Below are 23,978 nucleotides of genomic sequence, written 5' to 3' on the forward strand. Positions count from 1 at the left end.
CCTATTCAATTCCAAGCTTTCAAAGCATTTTTCTTCCTTTAGTTCTTTTACAAAAATATTCAGGACCATTCGGTTTAGACCACTCATGTGTGTCATTGGAAATTGATTGATTTATGGCTAAAAAACCAGACCTTTGAAATCAAAAAACACTCACAAAAAGACTATAGAACACAATATACCCTTGGTAACTACAAATACCCTGGAAAATACAATAAAAATAAGAAGAGAGAACTGCGGAATGCTGCGCTTGCGAGTGCAAACACTTCACACTTCACGGCATTGGCATTTCAATTATGGCCAAAAGCAAAGTAAACTACTTAGCGGAGAGTGGCAAACGAGCAGGAATGTTCTTCCATTATTATTTAATACACTGGGAATCGAGATGGGGACGGAGAGGCGGTAGCTGGTCGGACAAGGACAAGGACTTTATTGAAGCTTTCATCAATATTTATAAATTTATTGTTGCATCGACTTCCACTGATTTCCAATTACAGTGCGATGGGACAGGGCGATGGGAATGCTGAAAGAGCCTGGCCCAAACTATCGCCGTCAGCTCTTGGCCATATTGCTAGAGAGTCCCGACCAACATCGTTAGATTTGTTCAGTCAACTGTATCGAAATTTCGAAATACTTCAATTAAACAAAATGTTCGATTCGATAAGCAGGAGGAGCCCTTTGGCCTCAGAAGCCCAAGAAAAGGAAACCCACAATTTTTGGCACTTGACTGGATTTTACGCTTTATTGGCGTTTGCGAGAAAGGATTTCGGGATACTCCACTAAAGATGGCGTCCTAACTAGCATTCCTTATGCGGTTGAAATTTCCCCCAACAATTAATAAACAGAAACAGCATTCCCGCCGAAAACTTACAACTCAAATATGCAATACAAATCCTATTTTCCATCCCGAAATTCCCGCCCACATCCATTACATGCTTCCCACTTAGTAACATTTTCGCTTTTCGCCAAAACTATTTCAATTTGCATAGTATGTATAGTGTATTGTGTAGGTTTTGCATTTTGCAGGCCAAAAGCCTTTGTAAGCTCCTCCAACTCAATTGTGTTTATATTCCCCAATGAAACTTTAATTTCCATCAACTATTTTTGTATTCCTTTCATTGTAAGACGAGTCTTTAAAGCAAAGTACTTGGTATGCCCTTTATATTAGTTTGATTGACTAAAGAAAGTTTTTTGTTTATAGTATTTTTTTGTTATTTTGTCACTAAAACTATGCGGATTAAAAAAAGCATCCCAGACCTCACACAGAGACACAGACACGGAACAATTTTTAACCACAAAATCCCTGGAAAAGTGGGAAAAAGTTAACTTTTGCTTCCGAGTAATTGCACATAACTCTCGTTTATAGTTCTATGTGCGGAAAACTTTTGTGAGCTGACCAAAAAATAAGGTAAAATAATAAAACTAGTGCTGCGTTTATTTATTGTTTGAAAAGCCATCGTTAGCTTTGTGTTTTATGGCTTAAAAAATTGATAAAAGTAGACTCTATTGCGCCTCTAGTGATTAAGGGTTATTGTACATCATTTGCATGCCAGAAACGACAATAAATGTATGAAAAGTGGTCCTAGAATTGCATTTTTGAGGCACTAAATACCATAAACCTCAAGCATGTAAAAGCCAATTAGAAAACATTTTGTTATTCTTCGAATTCCACAGCAAACTTGGTCTAGAAGAATAAATCCATTTGAAAACATTTCAATTGGCCAAATATTTTATGAAATCAAAATCAAGAAAATATTACTACCTTTCTGCACATTTATCTCTCTTAGGTAGTAGCATGTGGCAGGGTGGCAACAAGTGTATGTGAGAGAGAGACTACAATGGCCAATAAAAAAGAAATCCTTAAATGGCTACAATTTAAGGCCATTGAGGCAGGAGTCTCTGTATGGCATTTATAATATGCCTTTGTGTCGGGAATGGGGATTGGGGCATGAACATAGTTGCAACTTGCAACCCAAATTGAAACCAACAAAGCAGAGACAGAGTGTTGCCGCAAAGCAAGAATCAATTGAAATCAACATATGTGCGTGTGTCTGGTTGTGTGTGTGTGTTTGGGGAGGCACAACAATGCTCGGGATGTTGCACAGCAAAAATCATTGCCAATGCAGCCACATTCAGACTCATGTGGTAATTTCGCAATTACCAAAGCTCCCGTTGGTTGGCATTTCTGCATCCCCGACTAGACTGGGATTCTAATATTAGAAGTTGCAGTGGCAGTTGCAGTTTGCAGTTTGCAGTTGCTGTTGCAGTGGCAGTGGCAGTTGCAACGGGTACTTGTCGTGGCTGTTGCTAGTATTGCGGACTTGCAACTGGGGCATGCGGGCTTAATGCGCACTTGAATATTTCATTTTGTGACGTCGCACAAACTGGTCAACCGCCACAACCCGACTGGCCCATATAGCCATAGAACTTCCCATCCCAGCCAGCTTGGACCATCCTTGCCCATCCCGGCTATAACAATGACAGCCAACAATGGCAACAAATAAGCCCAAAAATAAACAGGAACCCCCGGCTAAACAAATAACAGTAAATAACAGCCAGCCACATGAACTGTATGAGTGTGTTCGTGCGGCAGTCTCTCATTGTTGCAAGTGTGTGTGACAATAGCTCATAAAATTACGTTTATGCCACAAAAAAAAAAATAAAAAATAATATTGAACAACAAATTAAAAAAAAATTGGTCCAAAAATATCGGAACTTCGCAGTTGATTGTTTAAAGTTTAAAATAAATATTTTATGTTTCAATTAATTCAGATTGTTTGCTGTACCTCATGGAGAAATGTTTGTTATAATAATACAAATTTATTTCAGGAAATGTAAAAAATGAATTGCATTTTAATTGGATAATATTATTATAATATTATATTATTATTTATGCTTTTCAAAAGAAATTTGAGGAAACAATTATACCATTTTTATACAAATAGTAACTACGTATAGTATCTTGATAAATTATGTTAACCATCCTTTGATAAAATGAGAACCTTACAAACTATGAAAAGAGCTTTTTTTTAAAAATAGGCATTTATTAAATCACAAAAACTGCCAATGCATAAACTGAGTAGACTTTCTAGTAATACGGCTGACCAAATGGTGCACTAATCGCCTGTGCATTGGTAGTTGTTTTCGTCCTGGGAACATCCAGCCATTTTACAATGTTGGCCAGCTGGCTGGCGGAAAAACACAAAGAAAAAATACCAACAACTTTGCATGCAAAGGGGTAACACAGTAAGTATGTGCTAGTGTGTCTATGTGTGAGCCTGGCTTTCAGCCGGGTCCTGATACAAAGCCGAAATGGGTCAATGGAACTTTATGGCCAGTACTCTGCAGACACCAATCTCCACATAGCCATCGCCGTCGCCGTCGCCATCGCCAGTTATACGTAATCGTTGCAGCAAATAAATTTCAATTGCTGTCACATAAATTCGAATGTTTTCGTTTCTTTTGTTTTTTTTTAGTTAGAGCTGGACGGCGTTTTAGCTGGACGGCGTTTTAGCTGGAAATTAAATTTGACTGCACATTGTTAATAGGTCTGCAATGTGGCCATAAATGGCCCATAAATTAGTCGGCTACTACATAGCCATAGCCGTGCGATAAGGCCAATGAAATATGGTAAGAACATGGCCAAAAAGGAGAGAGGTGATATATACATTTTTTTTCGAGGGCTTCAGGGCATCAGCTGAAAAGTATGCAACGCCTAGGACAGTTAATTACGTGCCACGCACACACACATACACACACACAGACAGAGTAGAGTCCTTCCACAAAAGAAATCACTTACTGTCATAATCAAATTGGCCAACTCGGGCCAAAGTTTGGCATAAACTTGAATGCGCTTATTAAATTTATTTGCCCTCAAAAAAGCCAAAACTTTGGCTAGGGCACTTTTGCCTCAAGTGTTTTCTTCCCCTCCTTTGTCCCCCGCCCAGCCCCCTTCTGACTTCCTGCGTCTTATGGGCCAAAAAGTTGTGTTGGCAAATTTAAGGTTATCCACCTGCAAAAATCAATAGGCCAAATGACAGGAGCCTCGGCAACATGAGGCAAATAAGCCTCGGGCCTTTAAATAACAGTTTTCTCATGTTGATTTTCGTCAGGATGGTGGCAGGACTCGGGAGCCCTGAGCGCAGGACGAGGGGACTACCAAAAGTTTGCCAACTCTATCATTATTTGTGCAATTTCAGTTTAGTAGGAGGAATGGATGGATATTTGCACAGACGTCGTTCGTCTGTCTGGCTGCCTGGTTTGATTTGCCTGGTATTTCTGTTTTAATTATGCCAACTAAACATTCACAGTCGTGCTAAACACGGCAACAGTGAAGCCTCCAAAACAAGGCACAAAACTTATTAATATACTAAACGAAAACTTTGGTTTATTTACACTGTGTGCTGGCAGTCATTCTGTCAACTTTGGGCTTGTAATATTTGTAATAAACTGATTTAATTACTTCTGAAGGACGTGTCGACACACAATTAGACACAAATTGGCGGCATATATTAAAATTAATTGAGTTAATTGAAATTCCAAATATTCTTAATTCAAAAATATAAAAAAAAGTGTAGGGATAGGCCCCTTCATTAGCCTTTAATTTGTTTCACCATTTGGCCCTGATTTCTATTCAATTAACTTGAAAATTTTATATTATTACCCCTACCAAAAATCACTTCTGGGCCAGGCCAAAACAATTTAAATTAATTGTGTACATATTCGAATTTGTGGTCGAATCGGACAAAGCCAGACCAACTAAAAAGGTAATATATAAAAATGGCTTTGTTATTTATTGGTTTTTGGCATTGCCTCAGGGAAAACTAAACTCAATGAAACACAAAAAAAAATCAACAAACTAATTAATATTTATTTCCTCATTTTTTTGATTGTCCGCGAAAGAAAAAACAATAAAACAATTCAAGTATTGTAAAGTTTTATTTTCTACGCTTGTATTATTTATGGAAAATTAATTGTAACATTTACTGAATTAATTATTATCATCGAGAGAGACGAAAAAAAGTACCAATAGTGCCAATAAAACCAAAATCAACAAGTACTACCCATATGTTAAACACAATTTTCCAGTTTCCCGGAATATGACAAGCATTTGCGTCATATTATGAATATTACGTGTATTTTAAATAACTAAACACAACGATACACACAGCCAGACCCTGATAATAACGAACGAGCTCTCCCGATGCTTATGCAAATTTCCTAGTTTCGCTTGTTTTCCAAAAACACACTCAGTTGGCGATAGAGAGGGGTATAGTTGGGTGTGAAAGAGAAGGGTCTAAGGGGGGAGACACACTAATGCCAACATTTGCCGCCTTTTAGCAGCATAATTTTCACATATGTATGTATGGGGGAGTACAAAAGAAAAGCGATGCTGGCGGTGTTTATGTTTCGGATGCGTTGCAAAATGACATCCTGTCACATTTCCCGACCACTGTGCGTGTGTGGCACTGTGGCACACAGTCGGGGAGTGTGTGTGTGTGCCTTGGTGTGGCAGCATCCGGCTCCATGCCACGTAACTATACGCGTGTGTGGGTGCGTGACTCCCAACTGTCAGTCCTGTCCTGTCCGCCGATTCATCCGTCTGCTCGTCCTTCTTCTTACTCCCCTTTCCCTGCATATCCTTGTCACTCCGGCGGACCAAATACGGAAAATTGTGGAGTGACTGGGGGAGAGGGATGTAGGGGGGAAACGGCAACAGCTGCTCGACAATCGCACGTTTTATTTAAATTTCACGCACCCATACTTGGTGAAAATAAAAAATTCAGCACAGTGGCTCAAAGATGGTTCTCAAAAAAAGAGGTTACAAAATTAAATTCTTATTCTTATTTCTCCCAAAGATAATCCTAACTAATCCACCCAATTGTAGACATTCATTGAAGCATTCTAAAAACTCTCTTTTATTAAATTTTAATATTTTATAAATAAAAAAATAATTTGAGGTAAAATTTTCTCAGTCCTTAGATGATATACTTATAAAATATATATATTTACCTTTCAGACTATTTCTTATTATGTATGAGAAGTATAACAATTTTATTAAAATTTTATTTATTTTATTATCCTCCACATGATACTAGTATCTTAAATATTTGTCTTGTAAGTTCCTTATCGATATATATTTTCCAGGATTATCCCAAAACACAAAGCCATACCGGCTTACTTTTATATTAAAATTCATAATTTTATTAAGGTCCTTCCACTGTACCATTTTCGGGCCATCACGTTAAGGCAGGTTAAATGAACAAATTTCTCCCAACCTCCTGTCCGCCATCACGGAATTTCTTTCATCACACAGAGACACACTCTCGCACACACACCCATACACCATCACACACACAGACATAGGAACAGGCATAACAGGCACACATGTTCACCGGCTGGAGTTTTATACGCATTTAATGAGACAATATTGAAATTAACATTATTTTTTATGATTTTGATTTTATAAGTAGGCACTTTAGGCCTCTCTGTCATAAAAGAACCGGAATACGGATGCACGGAATGCCGGGCAGGATGGCTGGATGGCTGGATGGCAGGATGTGTTCGTATACGTTAACGTATTTATAGCAGGGCTTTTTTTTGGAAAATAAGGGAAATAATAAAACGACAAAATGGTCGAAAGAGAGCTTGGGAGGCTAATCCCCAACAAGATTGTTTTCAGGTTCTTGCCAAACTCGAATAAAACGAAAGCTGTGAAATAAATGTTTGGCTTTTCAGGCCAAATACACGTATGAGTAATGCCCCATCAATTTGTGCCATTTGAGATTATAATTCCCTCTAATAAAGTCACCCCGGCATCAATTTAAATCAACTACAGTCCTCGGGAGGATCAACTCCCCCACGTCCTAACGCCGAGCGCCGGAAAGGACATAAATTATTTGCATAAAATTTTAATACGCCCAGGACAAGGACTTCGGACTCCGGACTCGGAACTCGGGACTCATTGGTTGGCAATTTGGCTAAGTAGTGCGGTAAAGCGGTAAAGGCCATACACCATTGGCCGGGTCAGTAATCCCCATAAAGCCCAGTATTTTGCGCCAAACCGCAAACTGCCAACAATTGGCTGCATATTATCTGCCAACTGCAACTGTAAATATATTGATTTTATCCATTCATACAACATATACATATATTTATGCTGCATTTTGAAATTGTAAATTAAATGAATTGCATGGGCTGTAGGTTGTCAATGGTTACTAGTCCGACACCACCGCAAAAACACGTTCAAAGCGACTTACAGCCTTAAATGTAATTATTATAATTAGGCCGCATCAATGTTAATTAAATTTCCGTTTATGGAATGTGATTGAATGTGAAATTGTCAATGACCTTTCGGGGTTAATGTTTGAATATTTGAAATGTTGCGAGAGACTGGATTATTTAGTCAATTAGTTTGGGTAAGCCCTTGCATAAGCCTTTACTTTTTAAGTCTCAAAAGAAAACTAAATCTTAAGCCACTTGCCACATAACTTTCTTGCGGCTTGTTGTTGGATGCCACATGCATGGCAAGAAAATGCAAGAAATTGAATGACATTGCTGCAAGGACGTCGTCACCACTCCGCGGCAAGCACTCACGTTCATAAATGTAATGCAATTTCAAGCTGAACTTTATTTAATTGAGTATTTCGGTGTTAAGGCTGTCGTCCCCGGGAATCCCGGAATCTCAAACTTCGTGGAATACACAGAAATTCCGTCGCAGACATGTCAGTTTTATGAGAATAGTTTCCAGGGGGCTTTGTCGAAGTTTGAGTTTAATTTCGAGCAGGCAGGCGACACATCCATCGAGCAGCTATGTAGTTGAGAAGCTCGTCTTTTGTGGTTATCCTAGATCCTGACTGGATTCTGGATTGTCCTGGCAACTGCATAATTTGCTCGACTTTATTCGATATTAATCTTTATGCGGCGCCTTCCCTCGACTTTTCTCGATTTCGCTTTTCGATTTTCCGCTGGAAAATAGTTCCATTATTATTCCCTTCAATTGGTATTCCGTTGCAGTAAAATGCAAGCGGATTGGTAGTGCATCCCAGTCGGTAATGTTGGCCATAAATAGCTTGCTGGAAGAAACTGCTGGGCGGCTGGGCTGCTGGGCCATAAAAAATGCTCAACAATAAATAAGAAACAAAAAGCGTTGCGCTTACAACAGTTTATTTTGTGCCCCACAAGGCATTATCTTCATATGTGATGCTGGGATGCTCCTGCTTTTCCTAGACAGTTTTTGCTTTGTTTTTGTTGCTTTTTGCTGTGTGTGCGGTGTATGGTGTATGGTGTGTTGTGTGCAGTGAAGCATGCTTTTATTTATGCTCATAATGCGGCGCAATGAATAATTATGCAAATGGGCCGGACTTATGGTCAAGCGTTCTATGTCCCGAAAACCACAGCAATTTGTTGCCAGCCAGACTCTGTCTGTAATGGAGATGGAAATTCTAGCAATTTTCCAGGACAAACGTCTTAAATGTCATTTGCAGGAAAAATAATTATCAAGCTGGTAAACTTTTCCTAAGGATTTCTGTACTTTTTTGTTGACAAAAACAAACTTTAAGAAGGATCAAAGCTTAATCGCTGGCCGCTTTATAAATCAAATCTCTGGGAATCAAAAACAAAAAAGTTTCCCCACCGGAGAAACGGACAGGAGGAGGACAAGTCACAAAAGATTCCAAATATGTATTTGAAAGCTGCATAATATTTATTATCTCACAGCTGTTGACTGGCGAATAAATCAATATCGTATTAACTGCTTAGACGGGCCAAAAAACTTTTTGCCTAAATACCAAATAGCCCCCCAAAGCACATAAATAACGAGAATGTCAAAAACTTTTTGGCTCAGCTCAGCTGCTCCACTGTCCGGAATCTGGCTGTCCGTACTCCGGACTCCGGTCTATGGGTTCGTGGCACTCCGGGTGCTCTCAAGTGAACCGGACAACGCGATTTTCTGCCGTATACTTTATATTGGGGGGCCGCGCCTGTCAACAGCACAACAATTTCTTGACTATATTTTTTACCAATTACTCTCGTTTAAGTTTAAGCCATTTGCGGTGCATTCTTGCTTCTTCAACTTGGCTTCTGGAAAATTAATTAAATAAATCCCCACCAAAGCCCCCAATCACACCCCACTTCGATTGATTAATGAGAGACTGCAGTTTTTAATGGAAAAATGCATTTGATTAATAAGCTAAGTTGCAGGCTTGAAGGGTTCGCCTTTGTTTATGAACGCGGCTTCAGCTTCAGCCAGAAGCCATCCTTGGGCTTGAGACCATGACCCTTGATGTCCTCCAGCAGGTCCGAGGATGTCTTTTCAGCTGCCAAAATCTCAAAGTTCAGCAGCAATTGGTAAACTATCGACTTGATCTCCATGAGAGCCATGCGATTCCCAATGCAGTTTCGAGGACCCAGGCCGAAGGGCAGAAAGGTGCAGGGCTTTATTTCCGAGCGACGTTCCTCGTTGAATCTTTCCGGATCAAAAGACTCTGGATCCGGAAAGTTCTCCGGATCGTGATGGATGGAAAAGGTGGGTATTTGCAGGTTATCACCTTTCCGGGCGGAGAATAATTTTTCTCCACTTTTACTGAACAAATCAATATCCTCGCTGCATTGACGATCGGTGGCAATAGCCGGTGGCCACTTCCTCAGACCCTCCAATACCACCATGTCCATGTACTCCATCTTCATCAGGCGGTCATAGGTCAGAGGCTCACCCATCAAGTCCTGATGCTCTGTCAGGATTTCCTCGTAAAGCCTTTGCTGCACAGCTGGATTCCGGCAAAGTTCGTAGGTCAGGAAAGTTAACGACGAGGATATAATCTCAAATCCGGCGAAAAAAAAGAGCAAACACTGGGCCAGCAAATCCTCGTCTGTGAATTCCACATAGTCGCGCGAGTCCTTGCTCAGATCCTGCAGCTGGTCGTGCCTCTGTTGTTTGGCTTCCATCAGGAGATGAATCATATCCGGACGGACAACATTGTGCTCCTGCCGATACTTCATGGCCACTTTCACCAAACTGGTAAAGTATTCAATGTTCTTGCTGTCCATTACCTCAACTCGAAGTAGCTGAAATAAAACAAGGAATGAAATTCTATAAAAGGTGTTGCGCTCAAGGATCGGGTAGAAATGGGCTTGTTTTGGGCTCGCTCATCCATTTCTCCTATGAATCTGCGACAAAATCAAGGTTATAGGTAAGTCAACTGGTTCTCACCTTCATTAGCCTGGGCATCAGGGTGTAGAGAATGGCCTTGACCATCTCCCAGGCTGTCCGATTGGACAGAGATTGTCCGATTTGGAAGAACTCGCTATCTTTCCGCCTGAACGAGTTGACATTGAGTCCGAAGGCGACAGTGGCAATCACATCGTTGGCTAATCGCATAAAGTAATCCTTCATTTCCAGGTCGATGGTTGCCTGCTGGTTCAACTGGTCCTTGATGTACAGCACGCCCTCCTTGCTGCAGTCGTGGATGAGGTCGTACATGACCCGGATCTTGCTGCCCGTAAAGGCGGGTGACAGAATATTTCGCATTTCCCGCCAGCTCCCGTCCCTCAATGATATCAGACTCTTCCCCAGAATCGACTCCTGCATGTTGTTGTGCATGGCATTGTGGTTGACAAAGTGATCGAACTTTGTAATGCCAATCAGCTTGATAAGTTCGGGATCTCGAATAAAGAACATGGCATCTCGGAGGGCATAAATCCCATAAACTGGACATCCCTTGTGGCGCATATGCAAGTTGATCATTTCTTTCAGAACAGCCAGGCGACCCATCATGCCCTTGATGGGAATATTTCCCAATAAAGGTTTGGGTTTCTCAAAAGGCACGCCCCTTTCCAGAAATACATTGTATTTGGAGACCGACCACTTGTAGAACAAACCGAGAAGTAAAATAAACAAAGCTAAAGCCACCATCCACTGATCCATGATGTCATATGAGTACAGAACTTTTTATTAATTGGACCGCACGATACGAGAGCTAAAATTATACTAAAATGTTGATCGGAGAAAGCTATGGAAGCTATAGAAAATCACAATAAAAAGCTTTGAAATAAAGCTCTCTTTGATATCATTTGGTTTTCTATTTAATCATCTATAGATAAGAACAATTTTCAAAAGGTTCTACTAATCATATTAAAACCATAAATCGATACTTACTTATCTTTTAGATACCATATGGCAATTATCCTATCGTTATCCACAGTTAATATAAAAAATTGCATTGGAATTTATCAGTAAAACACATTAGGCAAATTGGCCTCGATTGCAATTCATTCTAGCTTCCTAATTTATTTAATGAAAAATAAATTGAAGTGCCATAAGCTTACACCAGTCCACCCCACCCACTCTCAATCATAATTCAAAAAGAAATCAATATGTGGCCAATGAAATGCAGCAAATAAATTCAACGATTTCAAAGGCACAAATATTGCAAACTCATCAGCAATTTTTCGGGCCGGAAAATGCATCTAAATGACTGCAGCTGGGAGTCGGTGCCAGGCGTGTGCCTGTGTGGCAAGTTAATTATAAAATATAGTCTTGAAGTTGATACTCTAAAATGGGGTTTATATTATTAAAACATTAATAGACATTTTTGAACCATTTTTAGATTCATTTTTGATAGAATCAGTAAGCTGATACTGGTAGTTCTAGAAGAAAATATCCAAACTTGGAAACTATATTTGAGACTTAAGCTAATAAACCTTTTAAAAGAGCACTCGATTTGTAAGCCCTATAAAAGCTTATTACCTTCCTTCTGCAACTCAGAACTCAATCAAAGTCCTGAGCAAAGATATAAGCCATGTTCGAGGACATCCAGTTAATCTACATGAACATTAGGATCCTGCGATTCTGGGGCCTGCTCTATGACAAGAATGTGCGGCGTTATATCTGCCTCATCTTGGCCTCTTTCCACATTATCACACAGGTTATGTATATGATCAGCACCACGGAAGGCCTGATTGGCATTATTCGTAACTCCTATATGTTGGTTTTGTGGATAAACACAGTCCTGCGAGCCTATCTCTTGCTCATGGATCATGACAGATATGTGGCCCTTATATCGAATCTTACCAAAGCCTATTATGAACTGTTGAGTTTCAATGATGGCTATATTGACGAAGAGCTAACTGAAGTCAATAGAGTTGGACAGATGATGGCCAGAGGGAATCTATTTTTTGGCTTACTGACTTGCTTAGGCTTTGGCCTGTACCCTTTGGCTTCGACGGAGAGGGGTAAGTTATTCAAGTTTGTCCACACTGCGTATGAGTAATGAATATTACGTATACGCCACCGCGCTGCATATGATTCATACAAAAATAGTCTTTAAAACAATAAACTTCCACCTTTAATGCTTCCACAGTCCTTCCGTTTGGCAGTCGCATTCCTGGCCTAAACGAATACGCGACTCCGTACTACCAGCTATGGTATGTCTTTCAGATGCTCATCACGCCGATGGGCTGTTGCATGTACATTCCGTACACCAGCCTGGTGGTGGCCCTCATCATGTTCGGAATTGTGCGCTGCAAGGCATTGCAGCATCGCCTCCGACGTGTGGCCGTACTGTATCCGGCCGGAGAGTGCGATACCCGGAAGCTGGCGGCCGAGATTGTTGACTGCATTCGCTACCAACAAAGCATCATCGACTACATGGCCCAAATCAATGCCCTGACCACAATGATGTTTCTCTTTGAGCTTTTGGCCTTTTCGGCACTACTGTGTGCCCTTCTCTTTATGCTAATTATCGTGAGTACGCGGCAATCCTTTTTGTTGCATCCTAGCGACCACTGCAGGACTCTATGCCTCTGCAGGTGAACGGCACCAGCCAGGTAATAATTGTCTGCATGTACATCAACATGATATTGGCTCAGATCCTGGCCCTCTACTGGTACGCCAACGAGCTGAGGGAACAAAACCTGGCGGTGGCCGCAGCAGCCTATGAAACAGAGTGGTTCACCTTTGCGGTTCCAATAAGGAAGAATATCCTGTTTATGATGATGAGGGCCCAGCGACCGGCATCGGTGAGGGGTTATACATGAAGGGCTTAAGCGTGCATCGACATCCAATGAATCTTATTAAATTTCAGATCCGTCTTGGCAACATCCGACCCATTACCCTGGAACTCTTTCAGAATTTACTGAACACCACCTATACATTTTTTACGGTCCTTAAACGTGTTTACGGCTGAGTGGCCAGATGCTAAAATTTTAAATACTTTTATATTTTATTACTTAGCTCCACTCTGCATATGCAAAAGCTCTCACGATGGCAAACTTCTAACACAACCGAGCACATTTCACGATTGAATAAATTATATTTAAAAAAATGGGAAAACAATCGCCTTTATTTTTTTGGTTCTTTGCATTTAACCAAAATTGCTGGAAATATTCGTATTCGTAGGTGTTTTTACCTTCATTTTTTTCTGGTTGCGCGCCATTTGCGGTTGCTGCGTATTTCACGCTGCGTTTGCCATTTTTTACCGTCAACCAGGTAAAACACAAAAGTAAAAAAAAACAACAACAAAAAAATTGAATAAAAATGAAATCAAATAAAAAACAAGAAAGGAAAGCTAACTTCGGGCGGAGCCGAAGTTGATATACCCTTGCAGCTAAAACCGGATATATATCGCAAACATCGGATATAGTTGGCCGATCCTTATGATTACATCATAATAAAACCAATTAACTAAAATAAAAAATCTAAAAAAAATGTCCCAAACTTCTATCTTCAAAAACACGAAAGTTGGGTCATTTCCGATCGTTCAGTTATATGGCAGCTATAGGATATAGTCGGCCGATCCTATTGAAATTCGGTAGGATGGATCAACTGGCCAAAAATATAATCTGTATTAAGTTTCAGCTTTCTATCTTCAAAAACACGAAAGTTGGGTCATTTTCGATCGTTCAGTTATATGGCAGCTATAAGATATAGTCGGCCGATCCTTATGAAATTTGGCATGTCGTAATGTTTTGCCAAAAATAGCTTTCCTGTAAAATTTGAACTCTCTAACTCTAAAAACACCAAAGTTATACCATTTCCGATCAATCCGTTATATGGCAGCTATAGGATATAGTCGGCCGATCCGGGCCGTTCCGACTTATATACTGCGTGCAAAGGAAAGAAGGGTGTGTGCAAAGTTTCAAGACGATAGCTTCAAAACTGAGAGACTAGTTCGCGTAGAAACAGACAGACAGACGGACAGACAGACGGACAGACAGACGGACAGACGGACAGACGGACAGACGGACAGACGGACATGCTCATATCAACTCAGGAGGTGATCCTGATCAAGAATATATATACTTTATAGGGTCGGAGATGTCTCCTTCACTGCGTTGCACACTTTTGGACAAAATTATAATACCCTCTGCAAGGGTATAAAAAATAAACGAAAAGGTGTGGCAAGTGCGCGATAAAAAAATTTGTTTGCCAAAGTTGTCAACGAACTTTTTGCGTCCGCTGACTTTGACTGGCAGTCGCCAGCCAAGGTGCGAAAACAGCGAACACAGCGAAGCTGCAGGATCCAGGACTCCGATGGCAGCAGGAGTCCGACTGCAGCCAGGATACAGGATGCAGTTCCCCCAGCTGGCAGGTGCCAAAAAGTAGCGGGGAGAACACATTTCAATTTGCCCAGCTGCCTTGCTGCCAGGAGATGCCACGAGTAGGTGAGGCACGAATCAGGTTCATTATAATAATGGCGATGGAATTAAAGTGTGATTCAACTGGGGCAACTTTGATTCTTTGTTGCAAGACAAACTAAATTGAATAAAAGATACCAGGTTGCAAATCGAGAAAGTTAAACCAAGTTCAGGTCAGTGATTTTGTTATTTCCATAATGCAATTGCCAAGTGGCACAATTTCTTTTATTCTAACAGTTTTCATTTAATCTTAAATATGATTCAGCGGATACAACTATATTTTGATTATCTGATAATTTTAGATTATAGGAAAGTTTGACAATTGTTGTAAAATAAGAAATAAATAATTAAATATTTTATTTTTAAATAAATAAAATAATATAAAAAAATAACTTAATATGATCCGATTTCCCGATCGGATGAGAATTGCCAGAGCTTTCGGAAGCAACAAAAATTTGAACAAGAAAGCAAAACTAACTTCGGGCGGAGCCGAAGTTGATATACCCTTGCAGTTAAAACCGGATATATATCGCAAACATCGGATATAGTTGGCCGATCCTTATGGGAATAGGAATATATATTCCAATTTATTACAATACAAAATCTAAAAAAAGTCCCAAACTTCTATCTTCAAAAATACGAAAGTTGATATTTCTACCAAATACCATTTCCGATCGTTCAGTTATATGGCAGCTATAGGATATAGTCGGCCGATCCTAATGAAATTTGGTAGGTCGGATCAACTGACCAAATATATAATCTGTACCAAGTTCCAGCTTTCTATCTTCAAAAACACGAAAGTTGGGTCATTTCCGATCAATCAGTTATATGGCAGCTATAGAATATAGTCGGCCGATCCTTATGAAATTTGGAATGTCGTAATGTTTTGCCAAAAATAGCTCTCATGTCAAATTTGAACTCTCTAACTCTAAAAACACCAAAGTTATACCATTTCCGATCAATCAGTTATATGGCAGCTATAGGATATAGTCGTCCGATCCGGGCCGTTCCGACTTATATACTGCGTGCAAAGGATAGAAGGATGTGTGCAAAGTTTCAAGACGATAGCTTTAAAACTGAGAGACTAGTTTGCGTAGAAACAGACAGACGGACAGACAGACGGACAGACGGACATGCTCATATCAACTCAGGAGGTGATCCTGATCAAGAATATATATACTTTATAGGGTCTGAGATGTCTCCTTCACTGCGTTGCACACTTTTGACCAAAATTATAATACCCTCTGCAAGGGTATAAAAACCCACATTTTCATGGGGGTACCCCTGGAAAAAATTCGAAAAATTTCAAAACGATATTTAAGCCATATTTTAAATGAGGAAAATCGGTACTAAGTTCGCTGATTATAAAATGGTACTTTGTTTTATGATCGGATAATAATTGCCAGAGCTATGCACATCGGAAAGATCAAAAACCGAGAAATTTGAAAAAGCCACATTTTCATGGGAGTACCCCTGGAAAAAATTCGAAAAATTTCAAAACGATATTTAAGCCATATTTTAAATGAGGAAAAGCGGTTCTGAGTTCGCTGATTATAAAATGGTACTTTGTTTTATGATCGGATATAAATTGCCAGAGCTATGCACATCGGAAAGATCAAAAACCGAGAAATTTGAAAAAGCCACATTTTCATGGGGGTACCCCTGGAAAAAATTCTAAAAATTTCAAAACGATATTTAAGCCATATTTTAAATGAGGAAAAGCGGTACTGAGTTCGCTGATTATAAAATGGTACTTTGTTTTATGATCGGATATAAATTGCCAGAGCTATGCACATCGGAAGCAACAAAACAGGAGAAATTTTAAAAACCCACATTTTCATGGGGGTACCCCTGGAAAAAATTCGAAAAATTTCAAAATGGTATTTAAGCCATATTTTAAATGAGGAAAAGCGGTACTGAGTTCGCTGATTATAAAATGGTACTTTGTTTCATGATCGGATATAAATTGCCAGAGCTATGCACATCGGAAGCAACAAAACAGGAGAAATTTGAAAAACCCACATTTTCATGGGGGTACCCCTGGAAAAAATTCGAAAAATTTCAAAACGATATTTAAGCCATATTTTAAATGAGGAAAAGCGGTTCTGAGTTCGCTGATTATAAAATGGTACTTTGTTTTATGATCGGATATAAATTGCCAGAGCTATGCACATCGGAAGCAACAAAACAGGAGAAATTTTAAAAACCCACATTTTCATGGGGGTACCCCTGGAAAAAATTCGAAAAATTTCAAAACGATATTTAAGCCATATTTTAAATGAGGAAAAGCGGTTCTGAGTTCGCTGATTATAAAATGGTACTTTGTTTCATGATCGGATATAAATTGCCAGAGCTATGCACATCGGAAGCAACAAAACAGGAGAAATTTGAAAAACCCACATTTTCATGGGGGTACCCCTGGAAAAAATTCGAAAAATTTCAAAACGATATTTAAGCCATATTTTAAATGAGGAAAAGCGGTTCTGAGTTCGCTGATTATAAAATGGTACTTTGTTTTATGATCGGATATAAATTGCCAGAGCTATGCACATCGGAAAGATCAAAAACCGAGAAATTTGAAAAAGCCACATTTTCATGGGGGTACCCCTGGAAAAAATTCTAAAAATTTCAAAACGATATTTAAGCCATATTTTAAATGAGGAAAAGCGGTACTGAGTTCGCTGATTATAAAATGGTACTTTGTTTTATGATCGGATATAAATTGCCAGAGCTATGCACATCGGAAGCAACAAAACAGGAGAAATTTTAAAAACCCACATTTTCATGGGGGTACCCCTGGAAAAAATTCGAAAAATTTCAAAATGGTATTTAAGCCATATTTTAAATGAGGAAAAGCGGTACTGAGTTCGCTGATTATAAAATGGTACTTTGTTTCATGATCGGATATAAATTGCCAGAGCTATGCACATCGGAAGCAACAAAACAGGAGAAATTTGAAAAACCCACATTTTCATGGGGGTACCCCTGGAAAAAATTCGAAAAATTTCAAAACGATATTTAAGCCATATTTTAAATGAGGAAAAGCGGTTCTGAGTTCGCTGATTATAAAATGGTACTTTGTTTTATGATCGGATATAAATTGCCAGAGCTATGCACATCGGAAGCAACAAAACAGGAGAAATTTTAAAAACCCACATTTTCATCACCCACATTTCCCTGGAAAAAATTCGAAAAATTTCAAAACGACATTTAAGCCATATTTTAAATGAGGAAAAGCGGTTCTGAGTTCGCTGATTATAAAATGGTACTTTGTTTCATGATCGGATATAAATTGCCAGAGCTATGCACATCGGAAGCAACAAAACAGGAGAAATTTGAAAAACCCACATTTTCATGGGGGTACCCCTGGAAAAAATTCGAAAAATTTCAAAACGATATTTAAGCCATATTTTAAATGAGGAAAAGCGGTTCTGAGTTCGCTGATTATAAAATGGTACTTTGTTTTATGATCGGATATAAATTGCCAGAGCTATGCACATCGGAAGCAACAAAACAGGAGAAATTTTAAAAACCCACATTTTCATCACCCACATTTCCCTGGAAAAAATTCGAAAAATTTCAAAACGACATTTAAGCCATATTTTAAATGAGGAAAAGCGGTTCTGAGTTCGCTGATTATAAAATGGTACTTTGTTTCATGATCGGATATAAATTGCCAGAGCTATGCACATCGGAAGCAACAAAACAGGAGAAATTTGAAAAACCCACATTTTCATGGGGGTACCCCTGGAAAAAATTCGAAAAATTTCAAAACGATATTTAAGCCATATTTTAAATGAGGAAAAGCGGTTCTGAGTTCGCTGATTATAAAATGGTACTTTGTTTTATGATCGGATATAAATTGCCAGAGCTATGCACATCGGAAGCAACAAAAATGGAGAAATTTGAAAAACTCACATTTTCATGGGGGTACCCCTGGAAAAATTAAAGAAGACATCCCTTTTAATTTCAATTCTTCATTTATTTATCTGATTTTTCGATTTTATAGGAATCCAGGCAAACTGGAGGTGTCGTAGATCTCGTTAATGGAGCAGAGGTTCAGGAAGACCGGATTCCGGCCGGTGCGGCAGTCGGAGGCTGGACGGTCGCCGCTCTGGTAGACCGGAGCATTCACATCATCCGACCGCACAAAGTTACAGGTCATGTATTGGTGTACACTGGGCACCCACTGGCCGGACTCGTTGGTGGTGTTCTTCGTCTGCCGGAGGATGCCGCAGCCGACGTGGGTGGTGCTGTCCCGGACAAGCTGTGTGAAGTAGGCAATGCACTTGCTGATCCGCAAGTGAAGAATTCTGGTTAGAAATATAAATGGCAATGTTTTAGGATCCGGGACTCCCCGGACGTGCACCTACCTGCTGCTGGGAGGGCTGAAGGCGATTATATCCCGCATGCTGCACTCCTTGTATTCGGCAAACATCTGCTCCAGCGTGGCCTTGATCACCTCGTCCTCGGTGTGGTACTCCTCCTCGGTGGTATGCGGATCTGGATGGTTGGCCACTGTGTCCGGAGTGCTTGCTGCTCCCTGCCACCCACCCTCGGCCACCACCTGGGCCACGTTCCGGAACTGTTCACTGTTCCTACAGTGATCATTCACCAAAGCGCAACGTTTCACATTCAGCTCCGCGAAGCTGGCCAGCTCGGGGTCCCACTGTAGAGTGGCCATCCGCGTGGCGGAACTGAAACCCATCAGATCTCCCCGGGCAATACGATCCCGGTACTCGTTCAACTCGTTCAGGATCATGATGCGGCGGGCTGTCGTAATGCGCACCACATGGGCGTCCGGACTGCAAGTGCTTGCCAGCTCCTGGAAAGATGTCAGTGAAAATGGAAAGTCCTTTGGGCAGATTATTTGCCAGCCTTACACCAAAATTATTACAAGCTATATGCTTCTCTGGACCGGGACACAAGGTCGGATCACAGTAGTCGAAGGCCCGGAGCTGTCCCACCACCAGTCCCATCATCAGCAGCAACAACGGCGGCCACATGGTGTCCAACATCTCGGCGATATCGGCTCCAGAGCCCCCAAACTGCCTCTTATAGAGTTTCGCATTCCGGAAAATCAATTATCACCCAAGAGTAGCTATCGTCTTGGCCAACCAATTGGTTACATCAACTAACAATGAACTTTATTTACGAGTTCCTGTGTCAGTGGAACTAATGGCGTCTGGAATGTCTGGCATTACGGCCTTCTCCACCAACTTGTTGGCATCAATCTCCTCGTCGGGGCTGCATAGGAACTGGTATATCGGATGGGTCCCGGTGGGCATTTTTCCATAGCTACCTTCCCCACTTCGTAGTGGGGTGAGCCGGGCATGGCGGGCGGCGATCGATGCCAAGAACTAGCATGAAAAAGGGGTCAACTTATAATATTTGTTGTCTATATGCGGTAAGACTCAATGAAAACGAATGTACCACCTAAAAAATTCCATAGTAATCAAAAACTAATAGAGAAAACATAGTCTAGCTCTCTAGGCATCTAGGCAATCAATGGATTTAATTTAAGAAAAGCACCAAGAATCTTGGATCTCTAAACTCTCGTTTTTGGTTTATTTCCCGAAGTTGGGATTTTAGGCGGACTGTTTCTCGTAGCCATGGATTCCCCACCACCATGGATTTGTTGGGGCGGTGGTTGACGCTGGTCTTTTGAGAGATGAGGCATTGGCATTTGAACGGTTACATTACTGAAAAGAAAACATCAAGGTTGTAAGAATTTCTGCGATTATTTCTGGTAAAGATCATACCCATTCGTCTGTGCCGGAGAAGCTGTCGTAGTTGGAGGACGCTTTGGGATCGGCGGCATTGGGATGGGCGGATAGATGCCGGGTGGATGCGGATTGCGTACAGTCACCACCTCGGGTGCTGAAATAAAAATTAAATTAAGGCACAATAAAATAATTATTCATAAATCTATAAGAGATCAGACACAAAAATAGTTTTTTTTTAATATCTGTGCTTGAGAAGCTCAAGACATTATTATTTTTCGGAAATAAAAATGATTATTTTTCCCTACAAGACATTTTTTCTATTTATTTTTTTTTAATTTGAATAAATTCGAATATTAATTCAACTAATATTTAATAAATATTATTATATCCTTACCTTCATCATCCTTTTCTTCACATCTGCATAAAAGATTAAAACAAATATATCTAATACAAATGTATATCAATAATTTAGCAACCAGAACCAAAGGTAAATAATGGAATTTATAATGTTTTTCAAAAACAGGCATGTGCATCTCTATAGGCTTAGGTGTAGTCCATAATTCGTAGAGTAAAGTATAATTATATCTTGGATATGACATTGTTGGAAGAACTTTTAACCGCAAAGACGTGAACAATCGGACTCAAAGAAGCAAACTGAGAGATGATTCAGTAAAGCTGCGCAAAATTCTTTAATTTAATCATGACGACAGGAAATCGAGCATTAAAGATAACCTAGGGGGGAAGATTGTGTTGAATCAGAATTTATATTTGATTATATTAGGACGTTGTTGAATGCTGATGATTTGTAAGCTTCTACATCTTAAACAAGAAAGGAAAGCTAACTTCGGGCGGAGCCGAAGTTTATATACCCTTGCAGTTAAAACCGGATATATATCGCAAATATCGGATATAGTTGGTCGATCCTTACGACTACATTATAATAAAACCAATTTACTAAAATACAAAATCTAAAAAAAGTCGCAAACTTCTATCTTCAAAAATACGAAAGTTGATATTTCTACCAAGTACCATTTCCGATCGTTCAGTTATATGGCAGCTATAGGATATAGTCGACCGATCCTAATGAAATTTGGTAGGTCGGATCAATTGGCCAATAATAGAATCTGTATTACGTTTTCTATCTTTCAAAAACACGAAAGTTAGGTCATTTCCGATCGTTCAGTTATATGGCAGCTATAAGATATAGCCGGCCGATCCTTATGAAATTTGGCATGTCGTAATAATTTACCAAAAATAGCTCTCGTGTCAAATTTGAATTTTTTGTCAAATTCTCTAACTCTAAAAACACCAAAGTTATACCATTTCCGATCAATCAGTTATATGGCAGCTATAGAATATAGTCGGCCGATCCGGGCCGTTCCGACTTATATACTGCGTGCAAAGGAAAGAAGGGTGTGTGCAAAGTTTCAAGACGATAGCTTCAAAACTGAGAGACTAGTTCGCGTAGAAACGGACAGACAGACGGACAGACGGACATGCTCATATCAACTCAGGAGGTGATCCTGATAAGGAATATATATACTTTATAGGGTCGGAGATGTCTCGGAGAAAATTATAATACCCTCTGCAAGGGTATAAAAACATATATGTACATTCTTCTAAAAAAGTGACAATGATATCTCACAAAATCAAATTTCAAAAGAACTTTGTTCTCAATGGAATCGTATAATCCAAAATCATTACCTTTACGTTTACCTTACGTTACGTTAGGATTTAGGATTACGTTGGCATCTTATGTATCTTATCTCCGTCTTCTGGCTCTAAGCTACCTCCCAACCAATTTTCACCAAAATCTGTTCTGCCGTTCTTGAGTTATATATGTTAGTGGTGTAGCTAACACGACTTTCTTTTATATATTTATATATGTAGATGTTTTAATGGAAGAAGAGAGAATCGAGTCTCAAAAGTGGACAAATAAACAGATCGACTTTTTCATAGAAAAATATTTGGTTACACCAACTGAGCATGAACTTTATTTACGAGTTTCTGTGTCATTGGCACTAATGGCGTCTGGTATGTCTGGCATTACGGCCTTCTCCACCAACTTGTTGGCATCAATCTCCTCGTCGGGGCTGCATAGGAACTGGTATATCGGGTGGGTTCCGGTCCGGCACTTTTCCGTAGCTACGGTGCCCACCTCGTAGTGAGGTGTCCCATTCACATTGGCCCGAGAGAAGTGGCACAGCAGGTCGAGGGACACCCTTTTGGGATCGTCTGCCAGCGCCTTGACGCGAACGGCACAGCCCATTTTCGATCCATAGTCCTCGATCAGTGGTATAAAGTGTCCATTACAGCGGCTAGGAGTAAAAGGAAAAGGTATCCGGAATTCCACTTCCTAGTCAGAAATACCCACCCCTCTATCATTGGTTTGAAGTGGTGAGTCTCATCCATTTTGCAGCCCAGGAGATCATTGAACAAGTCCGGAAGCATCCGTTCCAACACCACCTTGGCCAGATTGCCGCGTCTTCGCATAGTACCCCTGATCTCGATGGTGGCTACATAGTGGTACTTCTTGGTGTTGGCGCAGAACGGAGTCTTGTGGTCGCATCGGCGGATCTGAGCGTTGGCCATGCGCTGCAAATTGTTGTCCCACTTCATGGCGGGCATCCGGGCGGCGATTGAGAAGTTTCCCACCCCGCTGGACACGTAATTGCGCAGGATGTTGATCATATCCAGGATCTTGAGCTTCAGGCCACCGTTCACATTGATGACATGGGCACCCTTGCCGCATTTAGGGCTCATTGTCTGCAAGAGAGGATCGTCAGTTATGGACCTCATGATGGTAAGCACCTACCTTTGATGTAAAGCAACCAACATGAACAGATTTTTCAGGACACAGATCCTGTCGACAGAGACTCCCCCACGAGAAGGCCAATAAACTGAGGAATACTAGTATTGTTTTCATTATTTTCGGATTTTTATTATCTTGGCCAGCCAGCGTGGCAATAGGTATGGCAATCAATATGGAAATGTATTTTAAAATCTATCTTAGCTGCTTGGTTCATTCTCGGCAACGGCAACGTGACTAATTCAATAAAGCTGGCCTAATTGGAAGGCATTGGTATTGACATGGTCTTAGGGGGAACACAGTCCCGGGTACGACAGGTCGGATTAATGCTCTCCCGGTAGATCAGTCCATTGGCTATCTTTCCGCGGGTAGCTAGCACAGCAATACGTATTAGAAGAGGTCCTGGACTAGTTGAGTGAAATACCCACGACACTGACTGTAAGGAAAGGACTTAATTATCTTTTCTGTGTATGAAAGATTATTCGCGAACCCATCCTACACATCCTTGGGCGGTTTCTTAGCATTGATATGGATGTGATGTCCTCATCAAATCATTCGTGATGTTGCAATTGGCCAGGCCGGCCAGCTCCGGAGGAGGTATGCAGAAGGGATGGTTGTCCATGGCCACCTGATTCCGAAACTTGTTGATGCCCGACAGCTCTCATCGAAATCCTGCAAAATATTCTCCACTTGTATTCAATAAATTGAGAGAAATGATACGATTTACCCCATAATTCTTGCAGGCGATGTGGGGATGGCAGAGGTCTTTTTTTGCAATAATCTGTGGGACTAGCCTCCGGGCAGAGTAGCAC

General features: G+C 40.4%; 4 protein-coding genes across 5 annotated transcripts; 1 reads left to right on the forward strand and 3 right to left on the reverse strand.

Moving 5' to 3' along the window:
- Positions 1-9,162: 9,162 nt before the first annotated feature.
- Cyp9h1 (Cytochrome P450 9h1) lies at positions 9,163-10,957 on the reverse strand. The gene is made up of 2 exons (XM_017232316.2): positions 10,208-10,957; positions 9,163-10,062 (listed from the first exon to the last, which is right to left on the reverse strand). The coding sequence occupies exons 1-2, from the start codon at positions 10,919-10,921 to the stop codon at positions 9,220-9,222; spliced, it is 1,557 nt and encodes a 518-aa protein (XP_017087805.2). The 5' UTR covers positions 10,922-10,957; the 3' UTR covers positions 9,163-9,219.
- An 838-nt stretch (positions 10,958-11,795) lies between these two features.
- Or49b (Odorant receptor 49b) lies at positions 11,796-13,181 on the forward strand. The gene is made up of 4 exons (XM_017232327.2): positions 11,796-12,228; positions 12,357-12,739; positions 12,805-13,014; positions 13,080-13,181. Exons 1-4 carry the CDS (start codon positions 11,796-11,798, stop codon positions 13,179-13,181), a joined length of 1,128 nt encoding a protein of 375 aa, XP_017087816.2.
- A 5,411-nt stretch (positions 13,182-18,592) lies between these two features.
- Positions 18,593-19,674, reverse strand: LOC108119232 (antigen 5 like allergen Cul n 1). Of its 2 annotated transcripts, none has more exons than XM_017232321.3 (3): positions 19,515-19,674; positions 19,005-19,456; positions 18,593-18,923 (listed from the first exon to the last, which is right to left on the reverse strand). In XM_017232321.3, the coding sequence occupies exons 1-3, from the start codon at positions 19,647-19,649 to the stop codon at positions 18,635-18,637; spliced, it is 876 nt and encodes a 291-aa protein (XP_017087810.2). In that variant the 5' UTR covers positions 19,650-19,674; the 3' UTR covers positions 18,593-18,634. The 2 variants fall into 2 exon arrangements, with proteins under 2 accessions (XP_017087810.2, XP_017087809.2); XM_017232320.3 differs by having other exon boundaries at positions 18,593-18,944.
- Positions 19,675-22,323: 2,649 nt separating this feature from the next.
- On the reverse strand, positions 22,324-23,347 carry LOC108119258 (venom allergen-1). The gene is made up of 3 exons (XM_043210222.2): positions 23,173-23,347; positions 22,732-23,123; positions 22,324-22,675 (listed from the first exon to the last, which is right to left on the reverse strand). Exons 1-3 carry the CDS (start codon positions 23,281-23,283, stop codon positions 22,351-22,353), a joined length of 828 nt encoding a protein of 275 aa, XP_043066157.2. The 5' UTR covers positions 23,284-23,347; the 3' UTR covers positions 22,324-22,350.
- Positions 23,348-23,978: the final 631 nt, after the last annotated feature.

Source organism: Drosophila bipectinata, chromosome 2R, assembly GCF_030179905.1.
Source record: "Drosophila bipectinata strain 14024-0381.07 chromosome 2R, DbipHiC1v2, whole genome shotgun sequence".
In the NCBI taxonomy this organism is placed as follows: domain Eukaryota; kingdom Metazoa; phylum Arthropoda; class Insecta; order Diptera; family Drosophilidae; genus Drosophila; species Drosophila bipectinata.

Excerpts from the sequence above, each read along its gene's own strand:
- Cyp9h1 (XM_017232316.2), bottom strand. The coding sequence starts at position 10,921 with ATGGATCAGTGGATGGTGGCTTTAGCTTTGTTTATTTTACTTCTCGGT. Across the intron at positions 10,063-10,207 it reads TGATGCCCAGGCTAATGAAG|CTACTTCGAGTTGAGGTAAT; the intron begins GTGAGAACCAGT and ends GTTTTATTTCAG.
- Or49b (XM_017232327.2), top strand. The coding sequence starts at position 11,796 with ATGTTCGAGGACATCCAGTTAATCTACATGAACATTAGGATCCTGCGA. Across the intron at positions 12,229-12,356 it reads TTTGGCTTCGACGGAGAGGG|TCCTTCCGTTTGGCAGTCGC; the intron begins GTAAGTTATTCA and ends ATGCTTCCACAG. Across the intron at positions 12,740-12,804 it reads TTCTCTTTATGCTAATTATC|GTGAACGGCACCAGCCAGGT; the intron begins GTGAGTACGCGG and ends ATGCCTCTGCAG.
- LOC108119232 (XM_017232320.3), bottom strand. The coding sequence starts at position 19,649 with ATGTTGGACACCATGTGGCCGCCGTTGTTGCTGCTGATGATGGGACTG. Across the intron at positions 19,457-19,514 it reads TAGCTTGTAATAATTTTGGT|GAGCTGGCAAGCACTTGCAG; the intron begins GTAAGGCTGGCA and ends ACATCTTTCCAG. Across the intron at positions 18,945-19,004 it reads TTCAGCCCTCCCAGCAGCAG|AATTCTTCACTTGCGGATCA; the intron begins GTAGGTGCACGT and ends ATTTCTAACCAG.
- LOC108119258 (XM_043210222.2), bottom strand. The coding sequence starts at position 23,283 with ATGAAAACAATACTAGTATTCCTCAGTTTATTGGCCTTCTCGTGGGGG. Across the intron at positions 23,124-23,172 it reads TTGGTTGCTTTACATCAAAG|ACAATGAGCCCTAAATGCGG; the intron begins GTAGGTGCTTAC and ends CCTCTCTTGCAG. Across the intron at positions 22,676-22,731 it reads TTCAAACCAATGATAGAGGG|CCGCTGTAATGGACACTTTA; the intron begins GTGGGTATTTCT and ends TTTTACTCCTAG.